This window comes from Pelecanus crispus, chromosome 6 (genome assembly GCF_030463565.1).
Source record: "Pelecanus crispus isolate bPelCri1 chromosome 6, bPelCri1.pri, whole genome shotgun sequence".
NCBI lineage: Eukaryota > Metazoa > Chordata > Aves > Pelecaniformes > Pelecanidae > Pelecanus > Pelecanus crispus.
In genome coordinates, this window is record NC_134648.1 from 71,917,850 (window position 1) to 71,942,865 (window position 25,016).

General features: G+C 41.5%; 1 protein-coding gene across 1 annotated transcript in view; it reads left to right on the forward strand.

The window, feature by feature from the left end:
• Positions 1-25,016, forward strand: part of MAP4K5 (mitogen-activated protein kinase kinase kinase kinase 5) — a 70,097-nt gene that overhangs the window by 31,916 nt on the left and 13,165 nt on the right. Inside the window, exons 3-21 of the mRNA XM_075711993.1 lie at positions 5,078-5,168; positions 6,355-6,419; positions 7,601-7,656; positions 9,181-9,228; positions 9,321-9,363; positions 11,111-11,183; positions 12,120-12,251; positions 12,769-12,831; positions 14,088-14,169; positions 14,813-14,929; positions 15,288-15,366; positions 16,391-16,449; positions 17,382-17,446; positions 20,898-20,940; positions 21,404-21,557; positions 22,459-22,556; positions 22,658-22,699; positions 23,330-23,414; positions 23,505-23,584. Coding sequence (XP_075568108.1) covers positions 5,078-5,168; positions 6,355-6,419; positions 7,601-7,656; positions 9,181-9,228; positions 9,321-9,363; positions 11,111-11,183; positions 12,120-12,251; positions 12,769-12,831; positions 14,088-14,169; positions 14,813-14,929; positions 15,288-15,366; positions 16,391-16,449; positions 17,382-17,446; positions 20,898-20,940; positions 21,404-21,557; positions 22,459-22,556; positions 22,658-22,699; positions 23,330-23,414; positions 23,505-23,584 — 1,475 coding nt within the window. The remainder of the gene's footprint in view (positions 1-5,077; positions 5,169-6,354; positions 6,420-7,600; positions 7,657-9,180; positions 9,229-9,320; positions 9,364-11,110; positions 11,184-12,119; positions 12,252-12,768; positions 12,832-14,087; positions 14,170-14,812; positions 14,930-15,287; positions 15,367-16,390; positions 16,450-17,381; positions 17,447-20,897; positions 20,941-21,403; positions 21,558-22,458; positions 22,557-22,657; positions 22,700-23,329; positions 23,415-23,504; positions 23,585-25,016) is intronic.

The window sequence follows — 25,016 nt, forward strand, 5'->3', positions numbered from 1 at the left end:
ACCCTTGATTGGCTTAGAGTAGACTTGGTAGTGTTAGGTTAATGGTTGGACTGGATGATCTTAAAGGTCTTTTCCAACCTAAATGATTCTATTCTATTCTATGTGGATCCCGCATACACGTGCTCTCCACCTAGGACAACTTGGCAGGGCATCTATAGATGCCAGTTCCACGTAGGTGAGAAGTAGCATCTGCAAGTAGAATAATTCACAAACGTTAACGGGCTGTCAGTTTTCTTGATGATCTCTCTAAGTACGGATTTATCATGAATTTACCAGGCCTTACTTCGCTTAGCTTCTGAAATCTGATCCGATCGCATCACACGATGATATGGCTGCAAGTTCAGCAGTCTGCTCCCTGCCAGCTGTGCTGGAGAACAAGCAGCTGGTTGTGCCAAGCGGAGCAGACTCGACCACAGGCTGCGATCGGAGGAGAATATTCCATTGTAACGCTGTATTGTGTCCTGTGTGTCTCGCTGCAGAGGTAAAATTACATAATAGTAGCAAGCTGCAGTGACTCACCACGCTCCTCGTGTGATTTACAGCAGCTCCCTAAACGACGTTTTCGCTCAGCATGCCACATAAGCCATAATTGCAAACATGTGAGTAGACAAAAAGTACATTTTTCCAATTCACTGTTATTTAGCATCAAGCAATCTCTGATGACTAAAACAGATTAAAATCTCTTTGTATGGATATATTGTCACCTTTGATCTAATTCTTCTTATCTTGCTGTCTCCCTCTCGATGAAGTATTTTCTACAAATTCTTTGTCTTACTGTCGTCTTTTTTTTTTTTTTCCATGCTATCCAAGGATATTTAATTTTTGCCCTATTCCAGTGTCTCTTGCCAAGATTAATACTCCAGCTGCCTGGAAATTCTGAATTCCTTTGTTTTGAATTCATTCTTGTCGTCTTTGAACGACTATACATCTCCTCTCCTATCTCTGTGTCTGATCTTTCAGAATGATTTTCTACCTATTTTAGCCAAACTTTTCTCATGGATACTTCTCTTCTTTCCATCTGTTTGCTACTTTTCTATCAGCTCCCTGTCTGTATTCAGCCTGCACCCCCCTTTCCTCTTCCAAATCCCTTTTTTTTTCCTTTTTCTGTAGGTAACCCCATTCTTGCATAGATTCTTCATTTATTAATTGCAGATCAAGAGGTCATCTTTTCTGTCTCCCTCTACTACAGGCAGGATCAGCCTGGGTCACTCCTGATGGGTACTTGTTCAGTGTTTTCTTCCTTTTTTTTTTTCTTTTTTTTTTTTTTTTTTTCACTGGTGGGAAATTTGACAGCTTCCCATCCCTTCAAGTCCAGTGCTGCGATGTTACTCCGGTAGGAGAAGCTTTTCATCTGTACAAGGAATGTAGGTTAAGGCAATTTAAGCCCGTTGCTAATTGTCCTGTCATAAAACTGGAGAATGGATTATCCCTCCTCCCCCATTCCCTGATATCTTTTAGCGCATGAAGGTTGTTATCTTTTCTACCATCAGTCTTTTTCTAGCCCAAATCGCCGTATTTCCTTCAATTTTTGCCCATTAGTCACGGTTCCTAGAACTGACGTTCCTGTTGCTCCACACTAGGCAGCCCAATCGATGAGCTATCGACGGGCAATTCCGGCTGCTGCCTCCAAGTTTTTGCTGTTACGGGAAAGCTTCTTGATCATGATTTTCACATGTGACGGTATCTAGCTGTTCTGAAATGCCGCTTCTGACATAGCAAAGATTGCTTGGTTTGAAGATGGCAGTTGAAGGAGAGAGCATGGCTATTTGGCATTTGATATTCCGAACTCGTGGACAGCTAGTAGCGTTAGGAAAAGATAGTACCTTCTTTCGTGGGGGTGGGAGGCTTTTGCCTTCAAACTTGCTTAGATTTGACTTTCTTGAAAAACTTCTGTAGCTTTAAAATGCTCCAGTTAGTTATCTGTGAGCAGTCAACAATTCCCCTTAGGAAGTTTGTCAGAGAAATGGGAGGAATGAATCCATCTGATTCAAACTCAAAAAGCCTTTGTTCATAGTAGTCGTTTATAGGCAGGATGCATGAATTCAAGCAAAGTTGTAGCTGAAAGGTAACCCATAAAGCAAGCGAAGTGTGAAATCTGTGCTGAATTTATAGAAATCGTGTTGCCTTTTCTTCTTTTTCATTATTAAAAAAATACTACTTATGTTTAAAAAAAGGCTCTGGAGATTCAAAACTCTTCTACTAATGTTTTCTGGCCCTGGTGAAGTGTTTCTCTGTACAATTCAACTCCAAGAAGCCCTTGAGGATTTACTGAAATCAGTCAGGGATGTATCCATAGAAGTGTGTTCCCTTCTACCTTTGTACTTCGTAGTTATCTTCTTAAGTAGAAGTCCGGTAGTCATTGAGACGTGAAGGTTGTGATCATTTGGAAATCATTATATCGAACTGGCACTTCTTTTGCTCCATCTATGAATCATTTCTATGATTCTATAGGAGGTAGTAGTGAGGTGGGTGTTGGTCTCTTCTCCCAAGTAGCTAGCGATAGGATGAGAGGAAATGGGCTCAAGCTGCGCCAGGGGAGGTTTAGGCTGGAAATTAGGAAAAATTTCTTTATGGAAAGGGTGCTCAAGCATTGGAACAGGCTGCCCAGAGAGGTGGTGGAGTCCCCATCCCTGGAAGTGTTCAAAAAACAGGTAGATGTGGCACTTCGGGATATGGTTTAGTCTAGTCTACCCTTAATTGGTTTAGGTGGGCTTGGTAGTGTAGGTTAATGGTTGGACTGGATGATCTTAAAGGTCTTTTCCAACCTAGACGATTCTGTGATTCTATGATTCTATGATCTGTAAACATCTACTACGTACTGGTGTACGGAGAGCCGGGGTTTCCAAAGGGGTGGTAAATGCCGTGGGGCCGTACACCAGCACAGGCTACTGTGAGTCCTACGGGTGCTGGTGACGCCGTTGCTCAGGGAAGTTCCTTCAAAGCACAGCATATAAAAACATCTGTTTTTAAAGAGGTTATTAAAAACATTAGCTATGCTGTTACTTGTTAAACAAACACGTGAAGAATCCAAAGAGAATTTACAGCAGTGCTTGAGACCTCTTGGACTTGGCAAATTCACATAAATTAAGGGGAGCAGTGCAAAGCAGTACGTGTTTTCTGGGTTGCACATCCCTGACTTTGACAGGAGGAGATAACTTTTACTAGTGAAACTCTAAACAAAAATAAACGTACGAAGCAGTTTTTTCCTTGAGAGAGCATGGAAGCTACCATACTGTCTGGAGCAGCATTTTATCTAAAAGCGAAAACCTTTATCTAAACTCTAGTCTTTCATGTCTTGCGAGCTGTTAGGGAAGTTTTGTTCATGCCAAAGGAAGAATAAAGTAAGTAATGTGTATATATGTGCATATGCATGATCGCAAAGCTGGCACACGTCTAGGATGGCCTAGAAGGCTGATTTTTGCGATGTTGCTCTTCAGAGGGAGGCTGTCGGGCTGTGCTGACGTTAGCTGATACGTCGCTGCTGTTCAGGCTGATCCACCGAAGCCTGTGGTACGTGCCTCCGGAGGAGCCCCAGCCTCGCGGAGCCAGAGCTGCTGTGTTCGAGCTCTGGGTTCTGGGGGGAACGTCCTCTGTTTGGAAATTCTCTCAATGGGATTTAATAAAAATATGCCAGTGTTTTTCCTAGCTCTCAGATATTTTACTTTGCCTCATTGCATCTATAAAATTATTATTTTTTTAAAAATTTTTTAGCTTTTATCCTTTTAAATTAAAGAGGCAGAAACATGCTAGGCTATTGCTCTGGCCATAATGTTTTTCAGTGGATTTTTTTTTTTTTTTTTTTTTTTGCAAAGGGTATTTAGGATGTGCAAATGTGCTTCTGTAGCTGTCCTTACCCAAAAATGCACTCATAACAAGGCAGTCCGTGTTGAAGACTCTATGCTTCTCTTCTGAGTCAGCAGTGGCTGAGTGGGCGTGCAGGCCATATGCTCTGTCAGAGTCATTTCGAAATGAAATACTTTTAATAAAGAGCCTATGGTATGTGATCTCTCTGGTTTCGGGCAGGGGACTCTGGGGTTAGTTTGCGGCGATCTTTTCCTTCTGTCGCTGGGACCCTTGTGCCGTGAGCACCGTGTTCCCGTGACGCCGAACCAGCTCCAGCTGGGGCTGTGTGGTGGCTGTGGAAGGGCTGCTCCGGAGTTTTCTCGTGCTCCCATCCTACCGTGGGATTCCTTTGCTTCCTTCTCAAAGCGCTCTCGGGGCACGCTGAGCTCTCTTAACTGAGGGCTCATGCTCAGGCCACCAGGCCAGCCCTTCTCTGTTGGTCTTCAAGAAATACTGGTGTCCCGCGCAAAGCGTGTAATAAAGAACTGTCGTGATTCAGCCCCAGCCAGCGACGGAGCACCAGGCAGCCGCTCGCTGTCCCTGCCCCGCTGGGATGGGGCAGAGAATCAGAGGAGTAAGAGTGAGAAACACTCCTGGGCTGAGATCAGAACAGGTTAATAATTGAAATAAAGTAAAATAGTAATGCTAATAGTAACAGTATAATAATGATAATAATAATAATAATGATATCCAAAGCAAGTGATGCCCAATGCAATTGCTCCCCACCCGCCGACCGATGCCCAGCCAGTTCCCAGCAGCGATCGCTGCTCCCCGGCCAACCCCCCCAGTTTCCATACTGCCCATGACGCCGTATGGTATGGAATGGCCCTTGGGGCAGTTGGGATCAACTGTTCTGGCTGTGCCCCCTCCCAGCTTCTTGTGCCCCTGGCAGAGCAGGGGAAGCTGAAAAGCCCTTGCCTGGTGTCAGCACTGCTCAGCACCAACTAAACCATCAGCGTGTGATCAGCATTGTTCCCATCCTAAATCCAAACCACAGCACTGTGCCTGCTACTGGGAAGAAAATTAACTCTATTCCAGCCAAAACCAGGACAAGAACAGAGCCTGAAAGGATGGTGTATGTAGGTAACTCTTGCTGAACGGGCTGGTGTGCTGGAAAGCCCTCGTGAAGGGCTTAGCAATCATCCAGGTCCGTGGCTTGTTTTTATGAGTTACATCCATCAGATCTCTTCGCATTTTCAGTTGTGTGTAACTGTGGCTGCTTCCTGTTTTTCAGGAGACGACTTCTCATTGATACAGCAAGAAATATATATGGTTAAAGAATGCAAACATTGCAACATAGTTGCCTATTTTGGGAGCTATCTCAGGTAAACCCCACTTTTTATACCTGTATTTCTGCTGGTTCTTTCCTAAGACAATGCTCAGTCTGGTTTAGTACTTAGAACGTCTCTCAGCGTTCTTCTCTAGGTTCAATTCTGTTTGGTTCCCAGTTGGCTTTAAAAAAAAAAAAGGGAAAAAAAAAAAAGGAAAGTGACTAATACTTTGTTTTCTCTGCTGGCCAAAAGGCTGGAATATTTTTATCACTAGAAACAGAAAGAAACTTCTCCCCTAGAGACTCTTGCAACATATTCAATCCTACTCACTTGCGGGGCAGATTTTAAACGTTTATCACTTCTGTTATAAAACTAGCTCATTATTTATCTAGAGCAGAATTGCTTTTAGATATTTTATTTAATGGTAGTCTTGTGGGCTGTGGAAGTATAGCCAGTGAGTTGTAAGAGCAAAACACTAAATCTGATCTGCTGGTAATAACAATTTTTTTATAACTCTGGTAGAACAGATGCGACATACTAAGAGGCAGAAACAAGGTGATGCCAGCTGGCTGCATCTTCAAGTGCACACGTTAAATGTTATACAGAAAGCTGGGGAATATTTTCCGTTTCTGTGGAACTCTGCCATTTATCGGTTGGCTCTTTGGGAATATATATCACCACTTTGCCTGTTTGGTCTTTTTCTATGAGGCTTCATCTTTAGATTTCTTGGAGGGCTGCATGTTTTAAGTAATCTGTACAGCCCAAATGGACTTCAGCTGGGACAAAATGGCTAAATTTCTAAATCCCCAGTACCCTTTCTGGAGGGCACAAAGAGTTATTTAGACATAAATTAGGTAGTTTCAATTTAACACACTAAACTCACAGTTTCAATCTTATCTAATGTATTCTTGCTGATAGCAGATAAACCTGAGGTGTTTCTTCTGCGTGTTCTTTATTGCAGTTAGGAGGTCAGAGTTAAAGCAACACCTTCTAGGTCTGGTAATGTTTAAAGACTTCTCAATGACTTTGGCATAAAATTTTCATTTTGATAGGTGAGAATTTATATTCAGATTATGAATAAAATGTACAACGTGTAACTGGTAGTCATGCATCAGAATACGTACTTTTAACAAAGAGTGATCAAGACCAATAGAAAATACTTCAAATAATAATTATTAACTCTGTTCTGTATACAGATCAATCAGCTTCTGATGCCTGTGTTTTAACTTTCTTTTGATAGCCGTGAGAAGCTGTGGATATGCATGGAATACTGCGGTGGGGGATCCCTCCAAGATATTTACCATGGTAATTGAAAATTGAAACTTATTTTAGCATTTGTACCTTTTGGAAGCCTTTTTGCAAAGAAGAAAAATAAATAATAAGTAAACTGACGGGAAGTGGTTGGTGCTGGCCAGGCATTGTGCATTGCACATGTTTTTTCTTAGGGTGTGAACAGTGGTTTTTAGCTACAATCAACAGATTTTGTTGAGAGCGCTTCTCAAATATGGTGACTGTCATTTTGGGCTAACACCCTGTCATTCTAGGGTGGAACATGCTTTATTTTTTAAGCATCACACTGTTTTATTCTTCTCCACAATACTTGGGGGACTGACCCAAAGAGCTTGAGTTATTCCCATGGAGAAGCTCTTCAGTAGCTGCAGTTGCTGTACACGGGGAGCTCGCCTGTGTCTTGGCTTCTCTTGGCCCGTGTCTCGGAATGCCATATGCAAAAGCAGGTTATCTGCTTTCTGACGGGGTGGAAAAAAGACCTCTAAAAAAGTTCACATCCAGAAATCACGCTAATTGGATATGGAGACTGTACATGGTGTGAGGAAGCAGTTTTTTCTGGGAAATCTCTACATTTGATCTTTAGAGGGTAGAAATGACTTGTTATTCTTCCTTCTGTGCAGTACTGTACCACTCTTTTTTTATTATTTTCCCCTCTGAGGTTTCATCTAGAGTTATTGATTTTGTGGAAGGATTTGTTGGAGTTGTTGGAAAAGCAGTCTGGGGACTTGCTCAGCCTTTAAATGATAACATGGAGTTTTTGAATATCAGAGCTCTTCCTGCTTTATTTTTCAGCCAGTTAGTACAAATAGCTTTAAAACAATTCAAAGTCTCATAGGCCCCTAGTATTGCCATTTCTAATATTAAAAAATTAGCAGAAGTCACTTTTATTATTTCTTACCTTCCTCGGAATACAGGATATTACTACGAAGTCACTTGTAAAATGATAATTAGATTTCTGTCAAAACAGTTTTCTTCTTGCTGTGGGTATTGTTTTCTGTTATTGCGCTGGGTTTTTTCACAGAAAGCCTTTCTGTAAAACAAGCAAACAAACCCCTCTTTTCAGCTCAATGTAAAATACAATTCATGCAAAATCAGTCTTTAACTTTTGCATGGAGATACCACTTTTTGGCTGCTTCACAATGTTATTTATGCATTGTATATTGTAGACTTACACACTTCTTAATCTTTGTTTTCAGTAACTGGACCTCTGTCAGAGTTACAAATTGCATATGTGTGCAGAGAAACTTTACAGGTACTGTACTTCTGCAGGTATACGATAAAGTGTTTGCTTCATGTATAGAAAGTAGAATCATAGAATCGTTTAGGTTGGAAAAGACCTTTAAGATCATCCAGTCCAACCATTAACCTCCATTACCAAGTCCACACTAAACCAGTCAAGGGTAGACCAGACTGAACCATGTCCCAAAGTGCCACCTCTGCCCGTTTTTTGAACCCCTCCAGGGATGGGGACTCCCCCACCTCTCTGGGCAGCCTGTTCCAGTGCTTGACCACTCCTTCCGTGAAGAAATTTTTCCTAATATCCAATCTAAACCTTGCCTGGCACAGCTTGAGCTCATTTCCTCTTGTCCTAAAGTAGATACAGAAGATGATTTCAGAAAGTGCTGCAGTACCGTCACTTACGTTTGTAAGCACTGGGAACCTAGCTGAAACCAATTAACCAGGGTTAATTTGTGAGTTTCCATACGGTAAATAAAAATTAGCAAGAAACTCCAGTAATGTAGTGCAAATATTTGCTTAAAATCATTGTCAGAGCAGTGCTGCTTCTGTGCTGTAATTTGCAAAGGAGTTTGCAGGAGAGTAGACGTCTCTGTGGATCCCACTGCAGGACCAAAGTACTGAACCTCAGTCCTGCTCCTGTTTTTTGGTGCGCCTGTTGGTTTTGGGGAAACTGTAGAAGACAGATCCATGCAGGCTGTGACCTCAGTGTTGTCTGGACTATTTTCATCTGCTGTTCTAACACAGTGATTCAGTGCAGCAGTTGTTCAGGACAGATTTTTGAATCTCGCTGCAGAAAATGGCTAATACCTAATAAGTAAGGGTAAGTAGCTGAGTAATGGAGGAAAAAAAAAAAAAGCACATTTTAAACTGCCTGCTTGATCTATGGCAGTAAATTCTAACAATTTGTAGAGGAAAAATACAGCAACCAGACGACTAAAATTCTCTTTCATTTTGTGATTGCTAATAACTGTAGAACTACAAGATAAGACGATGCGGGCAGCTTGTTTCTTAAAGGAATTTTTCTTTCCCTTCTCTGTGTATCCATGAATAATTTTGTGAGAGCATCACGGCGATGCACACCTTTCCCTGAAGCGGTGGCTGAACTGGTCGCTGCCAGGGGCAGGGGTGTAGACCCATGAACTAATCTGCTTGGCAGTTCTATTCCTCATCTCTTCTTACTGCAGGGACTCGTATTGCTGGAAGGGCAGCTTAAAGGCCAAACACCTGCTTGTCGAAGCCTTCAGGACTTCAAAAATAGAGTTAATTTTAGTAAAGGGAGAAGGTGATGTATCTTGAGGTTTGTTTTGAAAATACACATCTGTCTATGTAAAATGTTACACCATGACTGGTTTAAACGAGTCTTCACATGTGCTGGCTGGAGCTGGGAGAGATGAGGAACAGAATCCAGCGTACCTCTTATCTGCAAATCTCAAATTTCTCCACTTTCAAATAAAATATGTTGAGTAATTTAAATATATTAAATGGGATTGGCTTTGTAGTATGGCAAAATGACGCATTGTGTCTCTTTTATTTCCAGGGTCTTGCTTATTTGCATATGAAGGGCAAAATGCATAGAGATATAAAGGTAACTTGGAATGTTGAGAAACTTATCTTAAAATTTCTAGCAGAGAAAAATATTCCTGATAAAGATGTTTAACTTTATTTATTATGTTTTAGGGTGCAAATATTCTACTAACAGACCATGGAGATGTCAAATTAGGTAAGTTGTCTGAATTTAATAAGAAGACAGAAAGCAATTGGAAACGTTTTAATTTGATCAATCAAAAGCTACAGTACCAGCTGGGATACTTTGATTTAGCACGTTGCCTTTTACTTTTATCATTCCACTAAGACAAAAAATAACCAGAATGTAGAGACCATGCCTCCCAAGAAGAATATTCAGCTTTTTTAAGGCTTTGTTTTGTGTTGGACAGCACATGCGCAGCAAAGATTGGGCTTGCTACAAATGATAAAGCATAATACAGCAGATCTGTATTGTTGTAGTCAGTTTTATTAGATACTCTTCTCAGTGGCATAAACCTTTTGGTGTTCCACTGTAGGATGTTCTTATTCTTATTTGGGGCAGTAGTTGATGACAGAAAGTATGTATCCATGGGCTTGTGTATGTATGAGATGAGTTTTGCATTCTATTGAGAAGTTACAGATAATTTCTTTTTTCAACCACCAAGCCTTGAAGCCTCCCAGGTTTCCCTGGAATTTGCCAGGTTGGGGTTACCTGGATATCAGCACGTTTGTTCCTAGCCAGAATGGCAGTTCTCCCTCAGAGCCTCCAAGGATCCACTGCGTGAGACAGCGTCTCCCGAGCCTGGCAGCCTGTGGACATGTGGGGTTTGATCCTGGCTGTGCCTCTAGCCCAGTGTATGACGTTGGGCATTTCCACGCAGGTGGAGAAGAAGAAACTCTCCTCCTTTGCAAGCGCTCTGAGGTCTACAGATGAAAACTCAGAAGAGATCTGTATTACTGGCTTTCTCCAGTGATGCTTTGCATTTAGCGCAGCACGGACAGGCTGAATCTCGTTATCTGAGTGTGCTGCCTTCAAAACCCCTATCTGCTTGTCTGATGCCTCACTTCACAGAAGTCTACATGTAATTAGGGCTCTGCAGGAAGTAGGAGCAGGCATCCTGGGAGAAGGAATGGGATGCTCGTCATCTTGCCGTGTCCGGTGTTGGAATCGGGGCGGTTGTGCATTAGCTGCATCGCTGCTCTTCAGAAAAGCTGTGTGGTTCAACACGTTTACTCGCCTGTGGTGAACCAGGAATGCTGTGCTAGGAAAGTATGGCTTTTTAAAGAAGGAGGAGGAAAAAAAACCAAAAAACAAGATTAAAACCTTGAAATAGATAGGAGATTCCACTAACTGTATTAAACTTGGGTTACACACCGATACCTTCCTTTTGCCTGCTAAGCTAGTTAGATTTGCCCACAATTATCCTCCAGCTGTCATACTACAAATGCAATAAAATTAAAAAGGACTTAAATGATTTTTGGCTCTGCAAGACCACCTGATTATCTGCAGCTCTGAGAGCAAGGGATTATTGTCCCCTAGACAGAGTCTCCAGAAATGAGAACAGATGGCACCCCACAGTTCATCCATAAGTAACACAGAAACAGTACCGTTTCCAAAGCATGATGCTGTTTTTCCTCTTGAATATTAAATTGAATATCCACTAAATTTTGTGAGGTTGCTTGGTTGCTGTATTGTGAGATGGAAAAATAGCTAGGAGAGGAACAGTCATGAGTGAGCTGTGTGTAGAAACTAAACTCTTCAATCTGAAGTCAAGTCAGTGAAGACATTAGCTGATCTCATTATTAATCTTTAACTGTTGAAGCTTGGTGAATTTTTAATTTGGATGAGAAAAGTGATTGTTCTTCTGTAATATGATGTTTCCTAGAGTTGAATTGGGGTCTTAAAATGAGATTTCTAAGTCTATGATAATTTTATTTTCCAGCTGACTTTGGTGTAGCAGCAAAAATAACAGCCACCATTGCGAAGAGGAAATCATTTATTGGTACCCCTTACTGGTAATAAACTACTTTGATTGCTATGATTGTATGCAAAGCGAAGTCTGTATTTATGCCAAGAATTCTAAAATACACACACTGAAGTATACACATGTATGTTTAAATATATATAGTAAATTGCATAAATTCCCTTTCTTCCAAGTAAAATGTCCAAAGGGTAAAAGCCTGGGAAGCACTGATTGTAGCTGATCTGTTGCTGTAACGCAAGCTACCTGATATTTGAGGCAGGATGGCCGTTTCTCGCAATTTTTTTTAATGCAGAACATTCTCCCCTTTTTCTGGATACCTAATGGTCATTCAGTTCCTCAGTAGCTTCTTACACTTTTAGTGAATAAACTAAACAATGTCTTTTCGATTTCTGTGCAGAAAGAATTGTGAAGAAAACAAGATTTGACACTACCTTTTAATCATCTCCACTGATTAATGTCTGTACAAGACAGCGTTTAATATGCAAATATATCATTGTAAATCTTGAGCTGGATTATGTATGCGACTTTAACTGCTGTCGGTTTCTGGCATTACTGTGATGCAGTGGAGGCGCCTAGGCCGGTATTCTTGGTATAGACTGAACGCATACAGCTTAATCCAGACAATGGCTTTTAATTGTTCGCTGCCCTCTTTATCCTGTTGGAGAAGGAGGACTGAGGGCAGGAAGATTATCTGGTCATTAAAGCATTTCACCAGGAATCATGAGACTGGTTCTATTCCTAGCGCTGCTGTCCAGCCCGTGACCTGGGGCAAAGCACGTCACCTCTGTGTGCTTCCCCGCTCCCCTAGTGCCGGGTGAGGGGAGGGGGACATCAGGCTTTTCCCTGACTTACGCTCTTTGGGGGGGGTTCTGCTCCAGGGTTATGCGATGTGCTTTGTGCCTCCCGCGTGCGGGCACTGTTCAGAAGCGGCTGGTGCTCTCAATGAACAATGCCTTTGCTTTTAAAGGATGGCCCCAGAAGTTGCAGCGGTGGAAAAGAACGGTGGATATAACCAGCTCTGCGATATCTGGGCGGTTGGCATAACAGCGATTGAACTTGCAGAGCTTCAGCCGCCCATGTTTGATCTTCACCCGATGAGGTCTGCTGGCTGGGGAGCTCGCTTGTCTCCAGGACCCTCTTCCGTCCCAGCGAGTTTAACCTTCTCCGTAGCTCAGACCTAGAAACTCACGCTAGGATTCCTTCATCAAACATCTGCTTTCTGCTGTGTCTGTTTTTAAGGCATCAGTCTGAAGCTAAAGACTTAAATTGAGAATTGAAATTATAACTGAGATTTTTAAATTAAAAAAAAAAAAATTTGTAGTGTCATCAACAATCTGATTAAGAGCAAGTACAGCTTTACTATCTAGTGATAGTAAATCACTAGAGAAGCTGTAGCCTTATGTTTAACAGGATTATGTATGGCAATAAAAAGATTTTATTTAAAGATAAGAAAATCAACAGCTTTACTGTGTCTGTCCTCTAACACAGTACAGACTATAATCCAGTTTCACCAGTATGGTTCTTACCGTAAACTATTAATTTAAATTGTTTAGATATTGGAACGAAATTAATTACTTTTTTACCATATAATAACGTTTTTCTTCCTTTATCTTTAGGGCTTTGTTTTTAATGTCAAAAAGTAATTTTCAACCGCCAAAGCTAAAGGAAAAAGCAAAATGGTAGGTTAAACTCTTTCCTTTGTTCAATATTCAATGTGGAAAAACTATTTGTTGTTATTGAAGAAGGGAGGCAGTGAATAATAGTGTGTGCTAGTTTTAAACTCGGGAACGTGAGAGATGATTTCACGTACAGGAAGTTTCACTGAGAAACAACTGTTGGTTTTTATAGGTGTCTGAAAGCAAACAAGAGGGTTAAGGTCCAGCACAGGCATTTTCTGACATGACAGAAAACCGCGGTATAGGGCAGGACAGCCCTCCCTATGTAAATTGATCCCTGCCAGTGATCCAGAGGGAAACAAAATCTCCCTTCTTCAGTCCTCTTCATATGTTCTAGGAAGAAAAATTATTTTTATCCTTTCCCCTTAATTCCCATTATAGGGCATTTGCCACAGTCAGTGGGACAGGTGGTCTTTTAATCCTTACATGATTTCTTTAACCTGTGATACCTTCCTAGTGCCTGCAGGATTTTGTACCACACTTACTAACATTTTATTTATGCAACTCAATTCTGGTATGCAGGATTTTCTTTGCTCATGATGCTGCTGTACAATCTTTTCACCTTGAGGTGTTTGGGTGGGCAGATGCGTGCTAGAGAAAGAGAGAAAACACTTCTGAGGGCGTGTTTCCTATATTGAAACTGCTCAGTGTTTTGTAACGTGATTTGAAAGCAAGCAGACTTGGGCTAATATTGTCCCCAGAGAGGCATAATAACACAAATGCAATTGTGAGAAAAATGCTTAAAAAGTTGTAGGTCCAGTCATGACATCAAGTCATAATTTGGGTGTAAAAAGAGGTGATATGACAGTCACTTAAGTTGTTCTGCAAATAGCAACAAAGCATTTTAAAGAGTAAGTTGAGTCTCTGTCTAGAACATTGTATTTTATTTTCCTGCCTGTAGCCAAGAATAGTGAAATTTGTAGGTTTGCCTAGATTTTGAGGGTTTACTGGGTACATAATTCACAACTTTTATTTCTGATACCTAATTCCATAACAATTGAAACTGGGAAAAGTTGAAATAACACCATATGGTTTTGGTTTATTTTCTGTATCAAAATGTTTCCCATGCAAGATCCATGAATTGAATGGGTTTTTCCTATTTTGTTAACTTGGAAATGTAATTATTCACAAACCTGAGATATGAGATACCTGGACGACATTGTAATTTAGCACACCCTTTTGTAATCTGTTTAGTAACTGTGTTAAAATCAAAAATATCTTCTTGAAATATTAAACATAAAACCTCATTTTTCTTTAAGGTCATCAACATTCCATAATTTTGTCAAAATAGCACTTACAAAAAATCCAAAGAAGAGACCGACAGCAGACAGACTTCTTTCTGTAAGTGACTTGGAACATCTAGTGACATCAGTAAGAGATCTCTTGCTTCAAAGTGAGCAACAGATCAATGGGAAACCAAACTGGAACAGTTTTCTTTCTCTGATCTTATAACACGCGTGGTGAAATCTGAAAGAGAGAGATATTGGTCAGCTGTAGGAAGTAGCAAGATTTTGTTCAGTAGCAAGACTTTTATACAGTTTTTTGTAGGAACCATTACAGAAGTTTGCTTCATGTTCTGTCTTCAGCCTTGTCCTTTCTGCACATGGGTGTCTCAGCCTCTTACATATAGCCGCGTAGACGTTGACCCTTCCTGTTACCCAAATAGAAAACGGATGTATTGAGCAGTTGTTTATGTATCTATTTCTGCCTTCCTAAACTCGACTGAACTACTCATGTGAAAAATGAAGTGAAGGTGTAATTGTTTGTTTGACTCAGAGTTTAAATTCCAGTTTACAAGTGGCCAAAAGTGTGGTGTTTCTGTGCTTACAGAGGGGTTAGAAAGTTTAGCCATTAAGGAGTCATGAAAGAAATAATCAAGTCCCTGGAAAGCAGGCAAAATTCAGTAACATTCTATATTGGATATTTATTAATGAAAGTTACATATCAGTTGCATATTATAACTTATTCTTTTCTGTGGTTCTAGCATAGCTTTGTAGGGCAGCCTGGCCTTTCCAGATCTTTGGCAGTTGAGCTGTTGGACAAAGTTAATAATCCTGACAACCATACACACTACAGTGAAGTTGATGATGACGATTTTGAGGTGAGAGCATCTTTTATTTTCTGTCTTTAGGTAAAACTACGGTTTAAATATCCTGCTTTGCTTTGGGAATGTAAGATTGCAGCTTGACAGGGGTGCTGCCCCAACATTTTTAGAGCTCCATTTTTAGAGTTACCATGCAGGAGAAGCCAGGAAATACGGCACAGCACTTGTCACGCTTACGCTGCGGGTGTATAGAAGGATCCTGTGCACGGGCTGTGCAAGGCTAGGACAAAGGTGGTGCACGTTGCAGTGTGTGACTGCAACAGCTATTCTTTCTCCTTGGTGGTTTGATTGTTGATTGAGATCCAACAGAAAGCCATGCGACTTTTCTCAGCTTTTCCCTTTATAACCCTTGCAGCCTCACTCCGTTATCCGCCATACAATTCGTTCTACGAACAGGAACATTAGGGCAGAAAGAACGGCATCGGAGATAAACTGTAAGTTCCTGATGTGCTTTGCCCATTTTGTGGTGTTGGTTTGCTTCTACTGATGGAGGATGTCGGTGTCGTTCCGTTGTTGCGTACTCTGGAAAGTCTCTTCTGCTGTTGGCCCACTTGAGAAACAAAACCCCAAGAAACAGCACATACACGTGAATCTTCAATAGTATTTTTCCAAAGCCAAATTTAAAACGTGTGTATTTTTCTGCTGTTTCATTCCATGTCATTGCTGCATTGTAATGTTTATGTGGAAACCTTGCATGCCCAGCATAGCCTTTCAGCTCTGTGATTTCTATCAGACCATGCAGCCTTACTTAAAACAGCAAAAACATTAATAATGTGCGCCTCTTTTCACATGAGTGCATCGGGTGTCGTGGTGTGATGAGAAAATATAGAAAAAACATAGCATTTTGTGTTTGTCTGCACATTGTTTCAAGTTCGTAAGTGAAACCTTTTTTGGACCCTGATGGAGCGCTTGTGATTGCAATAGCTGTCCTGACCAGGGTGCATGTTAACATAATGCATTTTCTTTTAATAGAAACTTTTCTTTTCTTTTAAAAACAATATTAACACACCACTCAGTTGGATCTAAGTTGAAATTTTGAGGGTAGAAACAATCTTTCTCCAGGTGTGGACAAATGTCGTTTGCAGTGTAAATGCTATCTGCTCCTCTGCATCACATACATCACACTTCTAGGAAGCTTGCTGTTAAAAAGCCTCGTTCTTCTCTTTCACATGCATTAAAAGTAACACGTGGTTATGTAGTTAACATTTTTGTGTACTTTCATATAATGACTTGGTATTTACTTTGGGTCTGTTTCTTTCTTGTGGGTTTCATATCTGCAAATTTAAGCATTTAGACAATAACGCCGATATTTAAGTGATGGTCATGTTTTATAGGCAAATTAAGTGTTGTATACATAATATTTCGATCTGTTACAACATGTGTTTCACTGTACTAAGCATTAAAAGGGCACTATTATAATGTTGTGTGTATTAAATTTGAAAATGTAATGTTTTGCAGTTGATAAGCTGCAGTTTGAGCCCCCTCTCCGGAAAGAAACAGAAGCTCGGGATGAAATGGTAAGGGCAAGTTTGTTTTTTCCTTCGTTTATTAAAATAATAGCGTCGTCATTGTTTTGTGCTTCAAATCTAAGTAATATGTCTCTGAAGTGTAAAGGCATGAGAAGACCACTCTTGGTCCCCAGGCAGTTGCCACATTTTTAAGAAAAGAAAATTGCCCTCCATGTTTTGTGCGGAGAGTCGTGCTCAGATGAAAATAAACGACATTTGCCTATTAATTTGATGATGTTAGGAGGCCGTTCTGCGTTTGAGCCCCCGATCTCCCCATCATCAGGGTTTATTTGCTGCTTGTTTCTTGGAAGGCCGCCAGCTCGCATGCAGCCGGTTTTGCCCCCTGTGAGCTGCTGCTGTTTGTTCCAGCCCTCGGCAGTTTACTGCAGATCAGCTAATTAACGTTCTTTGGGATTAGTATGTGCCTGTGTACACAAGGGCTCCATTTTTTAATAAGCGTTGTGAATAGCAGCAGCTGCCGTTAATTTTGGTTTGGAGACATCAGTGCTCGGCACTCCAGAAAAATCCCAGTCCTGTTTTTCACAGCTGTACTCTGGTTCACCAGGTAGGTACGAGTTCATCTTTTTTTGAATGTGACTGATTAGATCTGTACATGTTGTTACTGGTGAGGTCCCCTCAGTGCCAAGTCTGGTGACAGGAGTGCTCCCAGCCTCTGTTGTGGCATCTCATGGGAGTTTGGAGGTGGCTACAGTATGTTCTCTTGCTGGAAGAGTGTCTTGGAAGTGCCCTGAGTGGAAAATATGAGTTTTCACCATAAATTTTTGCTAGATTGTAAAACAGTATTTCACTTTGGAGTTTTATTTTACTGCTTATGGGTCATTCTGCAGGGCTTGGGAATCTCCCAGGCCTCTTCATGTGCTGTGGATAAGGTACTTCAGTTTGATAGGGGGGAAAAAAAATTAAAATTTCTGCCTCTTCAGGTTGTGGCAGCTGGCACTGACTTTGCTTCGCATTGGAATCCTTTTGTTGACAGTGGAAGCAGCAAGTAAGTACATCTTTTATTTCTGTGACTTAATATGAACATACACTCTGAAAGAAAAATTGAGCTATGGTAGAAAATCAAACCGTAAGCCCTAATCCACTTTAATATTCATAAAGTTAAAGGAGATTTTACCCAGTATGCAGTCCTCCTTCTGCAGTTGGTTGGTCATTCTCTTGGGGAGTGGGTTTTAATCTCTTTTAACCACAAACAGTAGTTTGTTTTAAATTTGTTGTTGCTCCCCAGTTGTAGATGGAAAGTGAAGTGTAAATGTATGGCCAGCACACTGAAATAATGCAGCCAGGGTAAATTTTCTGAAGCAAAGCTGCCAACCCTGCAAGGACTGAGTTCAGGATCCTGCGCTGGCCTTGCACTTCTCTTCTGAGCTGCGGCTGTGGTTGTGACATCCTGTGGCAAAGTGTGATTGCAGCCCTGAAACAAGAAAGGGAAGGAGAAACCCGTTCTGAAGATTTAGTTTTACCAAGTTCAGTATGACGGCATGACTGCTGCTGCTGCGGGTGTCTGATCGGTGTAATATATAATACAGTCATGTGGTGTTCTGGGGTGAAATGTTTTAGGTAAAGGTGTGCTGTAGCTGATTTCCCCTGGGATAAAGCAGGCCTGAAGTAAGGGAGCACAACTCTGTCCAAGTAGGGACCGAATTCATTAGGTATGTGGCTTCCTTTTGCTGCAAAATACTGGATTCTGCCTTTAAAGGCAATCTTTGAATTTGCAGTGAATATGGAAGTTCAGTAATACCGACTGATGCACGTACATAGGGAAAGATGATATTTCGGTTGAAATGATTGCTAAGCTAAAAGAGCCTGCTTCCCCTCTTTATTTGGAACTGAGGAGCAGACAGTGAATTTCTTTGGCTTTTTCGCAGATAAAGTCTTGCATAAGCTGTCAGCTGACATTACAGCCCCCTGGAAAGCTGGCCGTGTCACGGAGGTTGCCAGTGTTTGGGTCTTTTTAAGTTCAACGTATTTTTCTGTTCTCACTCTTAACTGTAGTTAAAGTTTGGGGTGGCTCTCTAGGCCTTGCCTTTCCCTGTCCAGCGATGACAGCGACTGCTTTCCTTCCTCTCTCGGTTTGTTTGTGTGACCCTGATGAGCTGCAGATTGAAAGCCTTTCTTGTGAGTTCTGGCTTTTCTGCAGACAGCTGGAATCTGCGGGGTCGAGGAGGAGGGAGGGAGGGAAGCTTCTCCCGGCAGAGTGACTTATCGATTTGATTCTGTTTCCATAGCGTTATTAAGATTGTCTATTCCAGGCTGTATTAAAAGCAAAATGAACGTAGCCGCAGCAAACATTGCTAGGGCTATAAATCAGTAAATAGATACAGATTTAGTATTGAAAGGAGGACAGGCATAAAGTTTCTGGATGGTGAATCTGTGCTGCTTACTTGGAAACCACTTCCAGTTTAAAAAGATAAACAGGAAACGCATAGCTCCTCTGTCCCAGCAATTCTGAGTAATACCAGGGATGTAGAGGGAGGCTGTGTGCTGGGGGGTCCTTGCTTTCCATGCCCTTTGGCTTTTATCAGAGTGAATGGCGATTTATATCTTTCACTTGGGAATTACTTGACTGGAAAGGGGAATACCAGAATGTGTACCTGATGATTGAACTAACTTACTTTTTTTTTTTTTTCCCCATCCTCATTGTAGCATTTTAAAATTATTTTTATAAAATTTTCCGTATTATGGAGGTGGTTTTTGTTGATAGTTGGACTTTTAAAAATTTTTTTAGTAGTTCCTGTTGGCAACTGTCTGCTGCTTTCCCTTCAGAAGTAAGTTGCAGGGAAATTTTACATTAATCCCAATTTGGCTGGGTTAGTTTTTGTCTAATACGCTTCTGTTTTCCTGTTCATTACCCCTGTGGTCCTTCCTCAGTGGGTGATGTGGTGTGCTGTGGAACGTGGAAGGACGTGCGAGTTGGTGGGGTACGGGGCTGTCTGCTCTGCAGCGGAGACTGGGACTGTACCAGGCTGCTGCAGCCTTCAGAAGCCTTCAGAAGCTTAGACTTCACAACATCACAACAGCATACCGAGGAACACTTTTTATTGCGTTTAGATTTATGGTTTAGATTTTTTTAGATTTAATGCAGTTTAATTTTTTTTTTTTGAAGACACAGCTTGAAGATTGCCATTTTGCAAAATTTTATCACTTTTTTGTTTCAGGATTATATTTGCAGTGCTGCTTTGATTTTCTAGTCACAATTTCTTTCTTGACCCTGGGGTAGCTTTGAAACAAAAATTCCCACTGTAATGGGAAACAATCTGTACCTGTAGCGTGTAACACTAAAGGAGGAAACTTCCCTTTGTAAAGGCTTTTCTCCATTTGTCTCCCAGTAACTTCCTCTGTTCTTGTCTTTTTTTCTTCTTCTTTTCTATGATACTGTTATTAGGCATTTCAACAATATTTAAAATACCAGGTAGGGAAATGAAAGATGAGTTGATGGTATCTGGTACAGAAGAGAGCCCCAATGATTATTGGGAGGCGAGGGGAAGGAAAGGAAAGGACTGTACTAAATGAAAAAGGACTTAATGCAGCAAGTAAGAGAGAAATACTTTTTTTTTTTTTTTTTTTTTTTTTAAAGGGCTGGGAGATCCTTGTTATGAAACTAAATGACATCACCGATCGGTTTAGTTGCAGGTGTTGACCTTAGAGCAGAGCTCTTAATTTTATAAACATTTTACCTAGGGGACTGCTTACAAAATTTGGCGATGGGAGTGAAGATGTTGAAGAGTGAGTGGACCTCCTTCACATACAGTTCTGTTTACTCCGTGCGGCTCTCGCTAAAGCAGGCAGCGTTCTGGCAAAACCTCTTTCTTTAAAATGCTGCAGGCAGCTTTGCCACTCATAAGTAAGCGAGGGCCGGTTGCACTCAAAGGTCTAACGCACGCTTGACTCTTGGTCTGATCGTCAGGAGAATGTCCGCAAAGCAATGCCTTCTTCCCTCGCTCTCCTTCCTGAGGTCATCTCAGAGTGCATATGGAAGTGCCTAATACTTTAAAGCAGGTTTTGTGTTGATTAATCCATCAGTCATGAGCCAGGCCCAGTGGTGACAGTTCGTGCAGATATCCCTGCAGAGCTCTGGTGGGGTACGTGCGGCTCCTCTGGTGCCCAGACGTTTGTCCGATCCACAGCGAAAGCTGCAAACCGCACCGAGCTAGTGCCTGAACGTATATTTAGTTGCTAATTTCAAAGGCCCGTCACCCCAGAATGCTCTGTAACATTGGCATTTATGAAAGAACATGAGTTTATCAAACACCACCTCTTCTAACAACATTAACGTGCTTTTTCCCCACTCTTGGACTTGGAGTTTAACGCTGTTCATGCAAAGCTGCGATCCGTCTTTTCTATGCATCTAGCTCGTCTTATTTACAGTCTGTGTTCTCAAGTAATTCTGTTTATGTTGCTGGTTTAACTAAGATGACTGCTGCACTTTTTCATTGTAGATCAACACTAAAGCGAGCCGGGCCACCTCCCCTACCTCCTAAGGTAAGAGATGGTGGTTTTGAAGAATTTTAGGCGGCAAACCCGACTCCTGCAGCCTCTGCAGCACTTCCATCTGATGCTCTCAGTAGGCGATCAATTCTGTTAAATACCATTTGCTAGCAGACTTTGTGTAGCTTCATATTTTATGCTGACTTGCAGTCTGTACGGTCTCGACCTCTGGGGCCTCCTGGCCTTGCACGCTGCCCTAGACAAAGTGACTCGTAGGTATTTTCTCTCTAAAGAGAACATGCTGCGTGGGATGTCCTCTTGTTCAGCATTCTGCCTGCTGCTGTGATTTTCTGCCAGAGAAGGAATACCTCTTAGATTATTCTGCTGTCAAATGTCTTTTTTTCAAAGGCTGATATTTTTTTATGTAGAAGCAGTCTGACTTGAATTCAGCTTGTCTGAAGTTTATGCTTCCAGGTGCCATTTCCCAGGTAACCTTCACCTCTTTGGTTTGTTGCAGCCGAGAATAAACAGTTATCCTGAGGAAAACCTTCCAGATGATGAGAAATGCCAGACAATAAAACATTTCCCAGACTCCCAGAACAGAGCCCCACCAGCTCACAGGAGACAAAGTATCCCTGTTTGTGGGCCTCAGACTGATTCTTCCCCCGTTGGTATGACCAGCAGCATCAGTAGCCCTGGATTGCTCACAGCTAGATACAGCGACTTAGGTAAATGCATTGCATTTCCTAAAGGCGACTTGCATCCTGTAAAAGGAAATCAGTTCTAGGGTCAGCTATTTTCAGTAGATAATTTTTGAAATACAACCTGATCACGAGGTGCAGCTTGCTTTTTTACATGTGCATCAGCTGTTTTCAGTAGATAATTTTTGAAATACAAGCTGATAACGAGGTGCAGCTTTCCTTTTTACATGTGTGCTGGTTCTTATTAGAAGGGGAGGTTTAGGATATTAGGAAAAATTTCTTCACGGAAAGGGTTGTCAAGCACTGGAACAGGCTGCCCAGGGAAGTGGTGGAGTCCCCATCCCTGGAGGTATTTAAAAGACGTGTAGACGTGGTGCTTAGGGACATGGTTTAGTGGTGGGCTTGGCAGTGCTGGGTTTATGGTTGGACTTGATAATCTTAAAGGTCTTTTCCAACCTAAATGATTCTGTGATTAGAGCCATGATCCATGGTGGAAAAGTTCTTCCCAAAACAAGGACAGCCAACCAGTCGATACCATTCCTGTGTTGCCTGCAGAAATAGCAGAAAAACAACAAATGTGCAAGGAAGATCGTCTGCGAGGAACTTGCCACAGGTTTATTCTCAGCTGTGTGTGGCCCGGGGACTGTTTGGATAATGGAAAGCCTTTATTACTGAAAGTCTTTATTACTGTGTAGCTTCGCACGCAGCTGTCCTTGAAAGGGTTCAGCTACCTGGGATGTGTACATGCAAGTTTAAGAGCTCACTTCTCTACTCCTACTAGACAGAGGGGAGAAGAGAGAATAGGGCAACAAAATATTTTCTATTTCACTGTGTCAAGTGAGCTACAAAATGTGTCTGGGCTTCTTCTCAGGAAATGGGGATGGCATGCTGAAACTCATTGAAGAAAATGCAGAAGGGTCTGGACAAATCCCTCAATTGCCACGTAAAAAAGAGAAAAGAGATTTTCCTGTAAGTATTGTGACTCCCAGTCTGATTTCACTGTCATGTTAGCTAGCTAGTTTTATATCAGTGCATGGGAGGTATTTTATGATCTTTCTTTCTTCCCACAGAAGCCAGCAATCAATGGTTTACCACCAACACCAAAGGTGCTGGTAAGAAATCTCATTTGCAGTAGGAGTTTTTGGAAGGCTGCTGTCATGGCATCTCTCTAGTGTCAGAAAGTTTATATTAGAATAAGCCACCAGCTCATCTGGGGTCATTTCCTGCAGCTCATAGCCGGTTACTTTTCATGTACTGAATCCACGATACTTGTTTCCTTTTCTTAAAAAGCTTCCTTTCACTATCCAGTCTGGGTGCGAAGGGTTGGAGACTTCACTGGCTCTGGGGGTTGTCATCTCCAGTGGCAGTCTCTGCTTAGTAAAGAGAAAGGGGTAGAGGTGGTAGTGATGTGAGAGGGTGTTATTACTTTAACATCTCCGCTTGTTTTCCCTTCATATGCCATTTTTAAAAGCACTCAATATTCTTACCCAGTAGGTACTTAAAATTGTTCACATCATTCTGATCCCTCTTTGTGTTTCTTTATATATATGAAGTCTATGAAAAGGTTTGGAAGGCTGCATTGTAGCTTTTGGGGAAGATAAGAATGTTTTGCATCAAAGCATATTAGAGTAAGTTTGCATCTGGAAAAAGAGAGCAGCAGTGTGTACAAAGCGGCCAAGTGCCAGAAGATAAACACTTTATACCGTAAACTTGTTTCAGGTTTCAGTTTTGGTGTCTTTCAGATGGGAGCGTGTTTTTCCAAAGTCTTTGATGGTTGTCCTTTGAAGATTAATTGTGCAACATCGTGGATACATCCAGATACCAAAGGTAGAGTTATTTTAGGTTTGTATTTTAAACCTGCCTGTTGCCAAAGTTGTAATGAGCTTGTGAAATAATCAATTTCTCTTAAATTTTTAGATCAGTACATTATCTTTGGCACGGAAGAAGGTATCTATACTTTGAATTTGAATGAACTTCACGAAGCAACGATGGAACAGGTGATTTTTAGTGTGTTGAACACACAGAATAGATCTGGGGATATTATGAAGCAAGAAAGTTTGATATTTGAGGGGGTAGATAGGTTGCCAGGCTTTGTGGCATAAACTGATTCACATCAAAGCAGCAATGGAAGTCTGAAAATTAATAGTTCCCCTGCCTACCTGAAGTTTTTGTTGCTGCTTATGTAACGTTGCTTTCAAAGGAGTTCTCTACTAAAACATCTTTCTTCTCCTTGGAGACAACAGATTACCTGCCCTTTCTCTCTCCATTTTATCTCCACTAGATGGCATGTTGCTTCTCCACTGGATGCTACCAGAACCCTCAACCATTTAATTTAGCTGGCATTGTTATCACCAATAAATATGCATTTGCTTCTGTTTTCTTGGGCTCTCTAACCCTTTGCAAAGCCACTTCATGCAATCATGGTATTGTTACATTTGCTTTTTCAGAATCGGGAGTAGCAGAGTATTCTTGGCAGGGAAGCGTAGGCGGATGCCGATACTGAGATTTATACTTGTAGGTTTTTAAAGCAGTTCACAAAGGCACTTCAGGCCTCTAAAGAGCGTTAAATTCAGTCAAGACATGGCACAGGTCCGAAAGCAGAGGTGGCAGGGTGGGTGTACCTATGACTAATAGTGAGAGAAAGATGATTTCACAGAAAGGGCACTGCACAGAGATCTGTGCTTAAGAGGAGAAAGTCCTCTGTTTCTGGCAGCATCATGCTAGGGGCCAAAACTCGAGAGGGGCAAAAGAAAAGGGGAAGCAGTTCAGCAAGGTCATGTCGGGGGGTAGTCTGGCACAGGCAAAAGCAAGAGAAGATTAGAAAGGGCTTGATGGTGAGAACTGGGAATTTGAATTCCATACAATTAGAAGATCCTTTCAAGTTAAGAGAGCTGAGGGTGCACCTGAATGCAATAGGACAGAGTTGAATATGAAGTTTCTTACCTTTTTGTAGCCTCAGTAGACATGGGGAACAACTACTTTTACAGTAAATTTCTAAAAATTGTGGTGGCAACTGTTGGAGACCCCCTGGCCTTCTTACCTCAATTTTCTCTTTACTCTGTTAGTCAAAGCAATCTCTGTCCTTGCACATTTTCCTGAATTGTTTCATGTAACAGTCTTCTCTGGACTCTTCCACATGCTTTTTTTACCCTACTGAAAGGTTAGATGTGCCAGTGGTAGGCAGAGAGAACTTAGTAGTGTCTACTTACGACATTCAGTACATCCCAAAATGAAAGTTTCCTTTTCTGTGAGAGCACCCTCAGTTTGGAGAGGTCAGGTGTGATCCACTACAAACCCCAGAGGCTTTACAACTGTGCTTCTGCCGTACCGTTTGTTTCCTTATTTGCGTTTATTCGTTTCATGATTTCTCCCCACCAAATGAACATTTTTAACTGTTTCTCCAACTTGTAGCTCTGATTGCATCTTCCA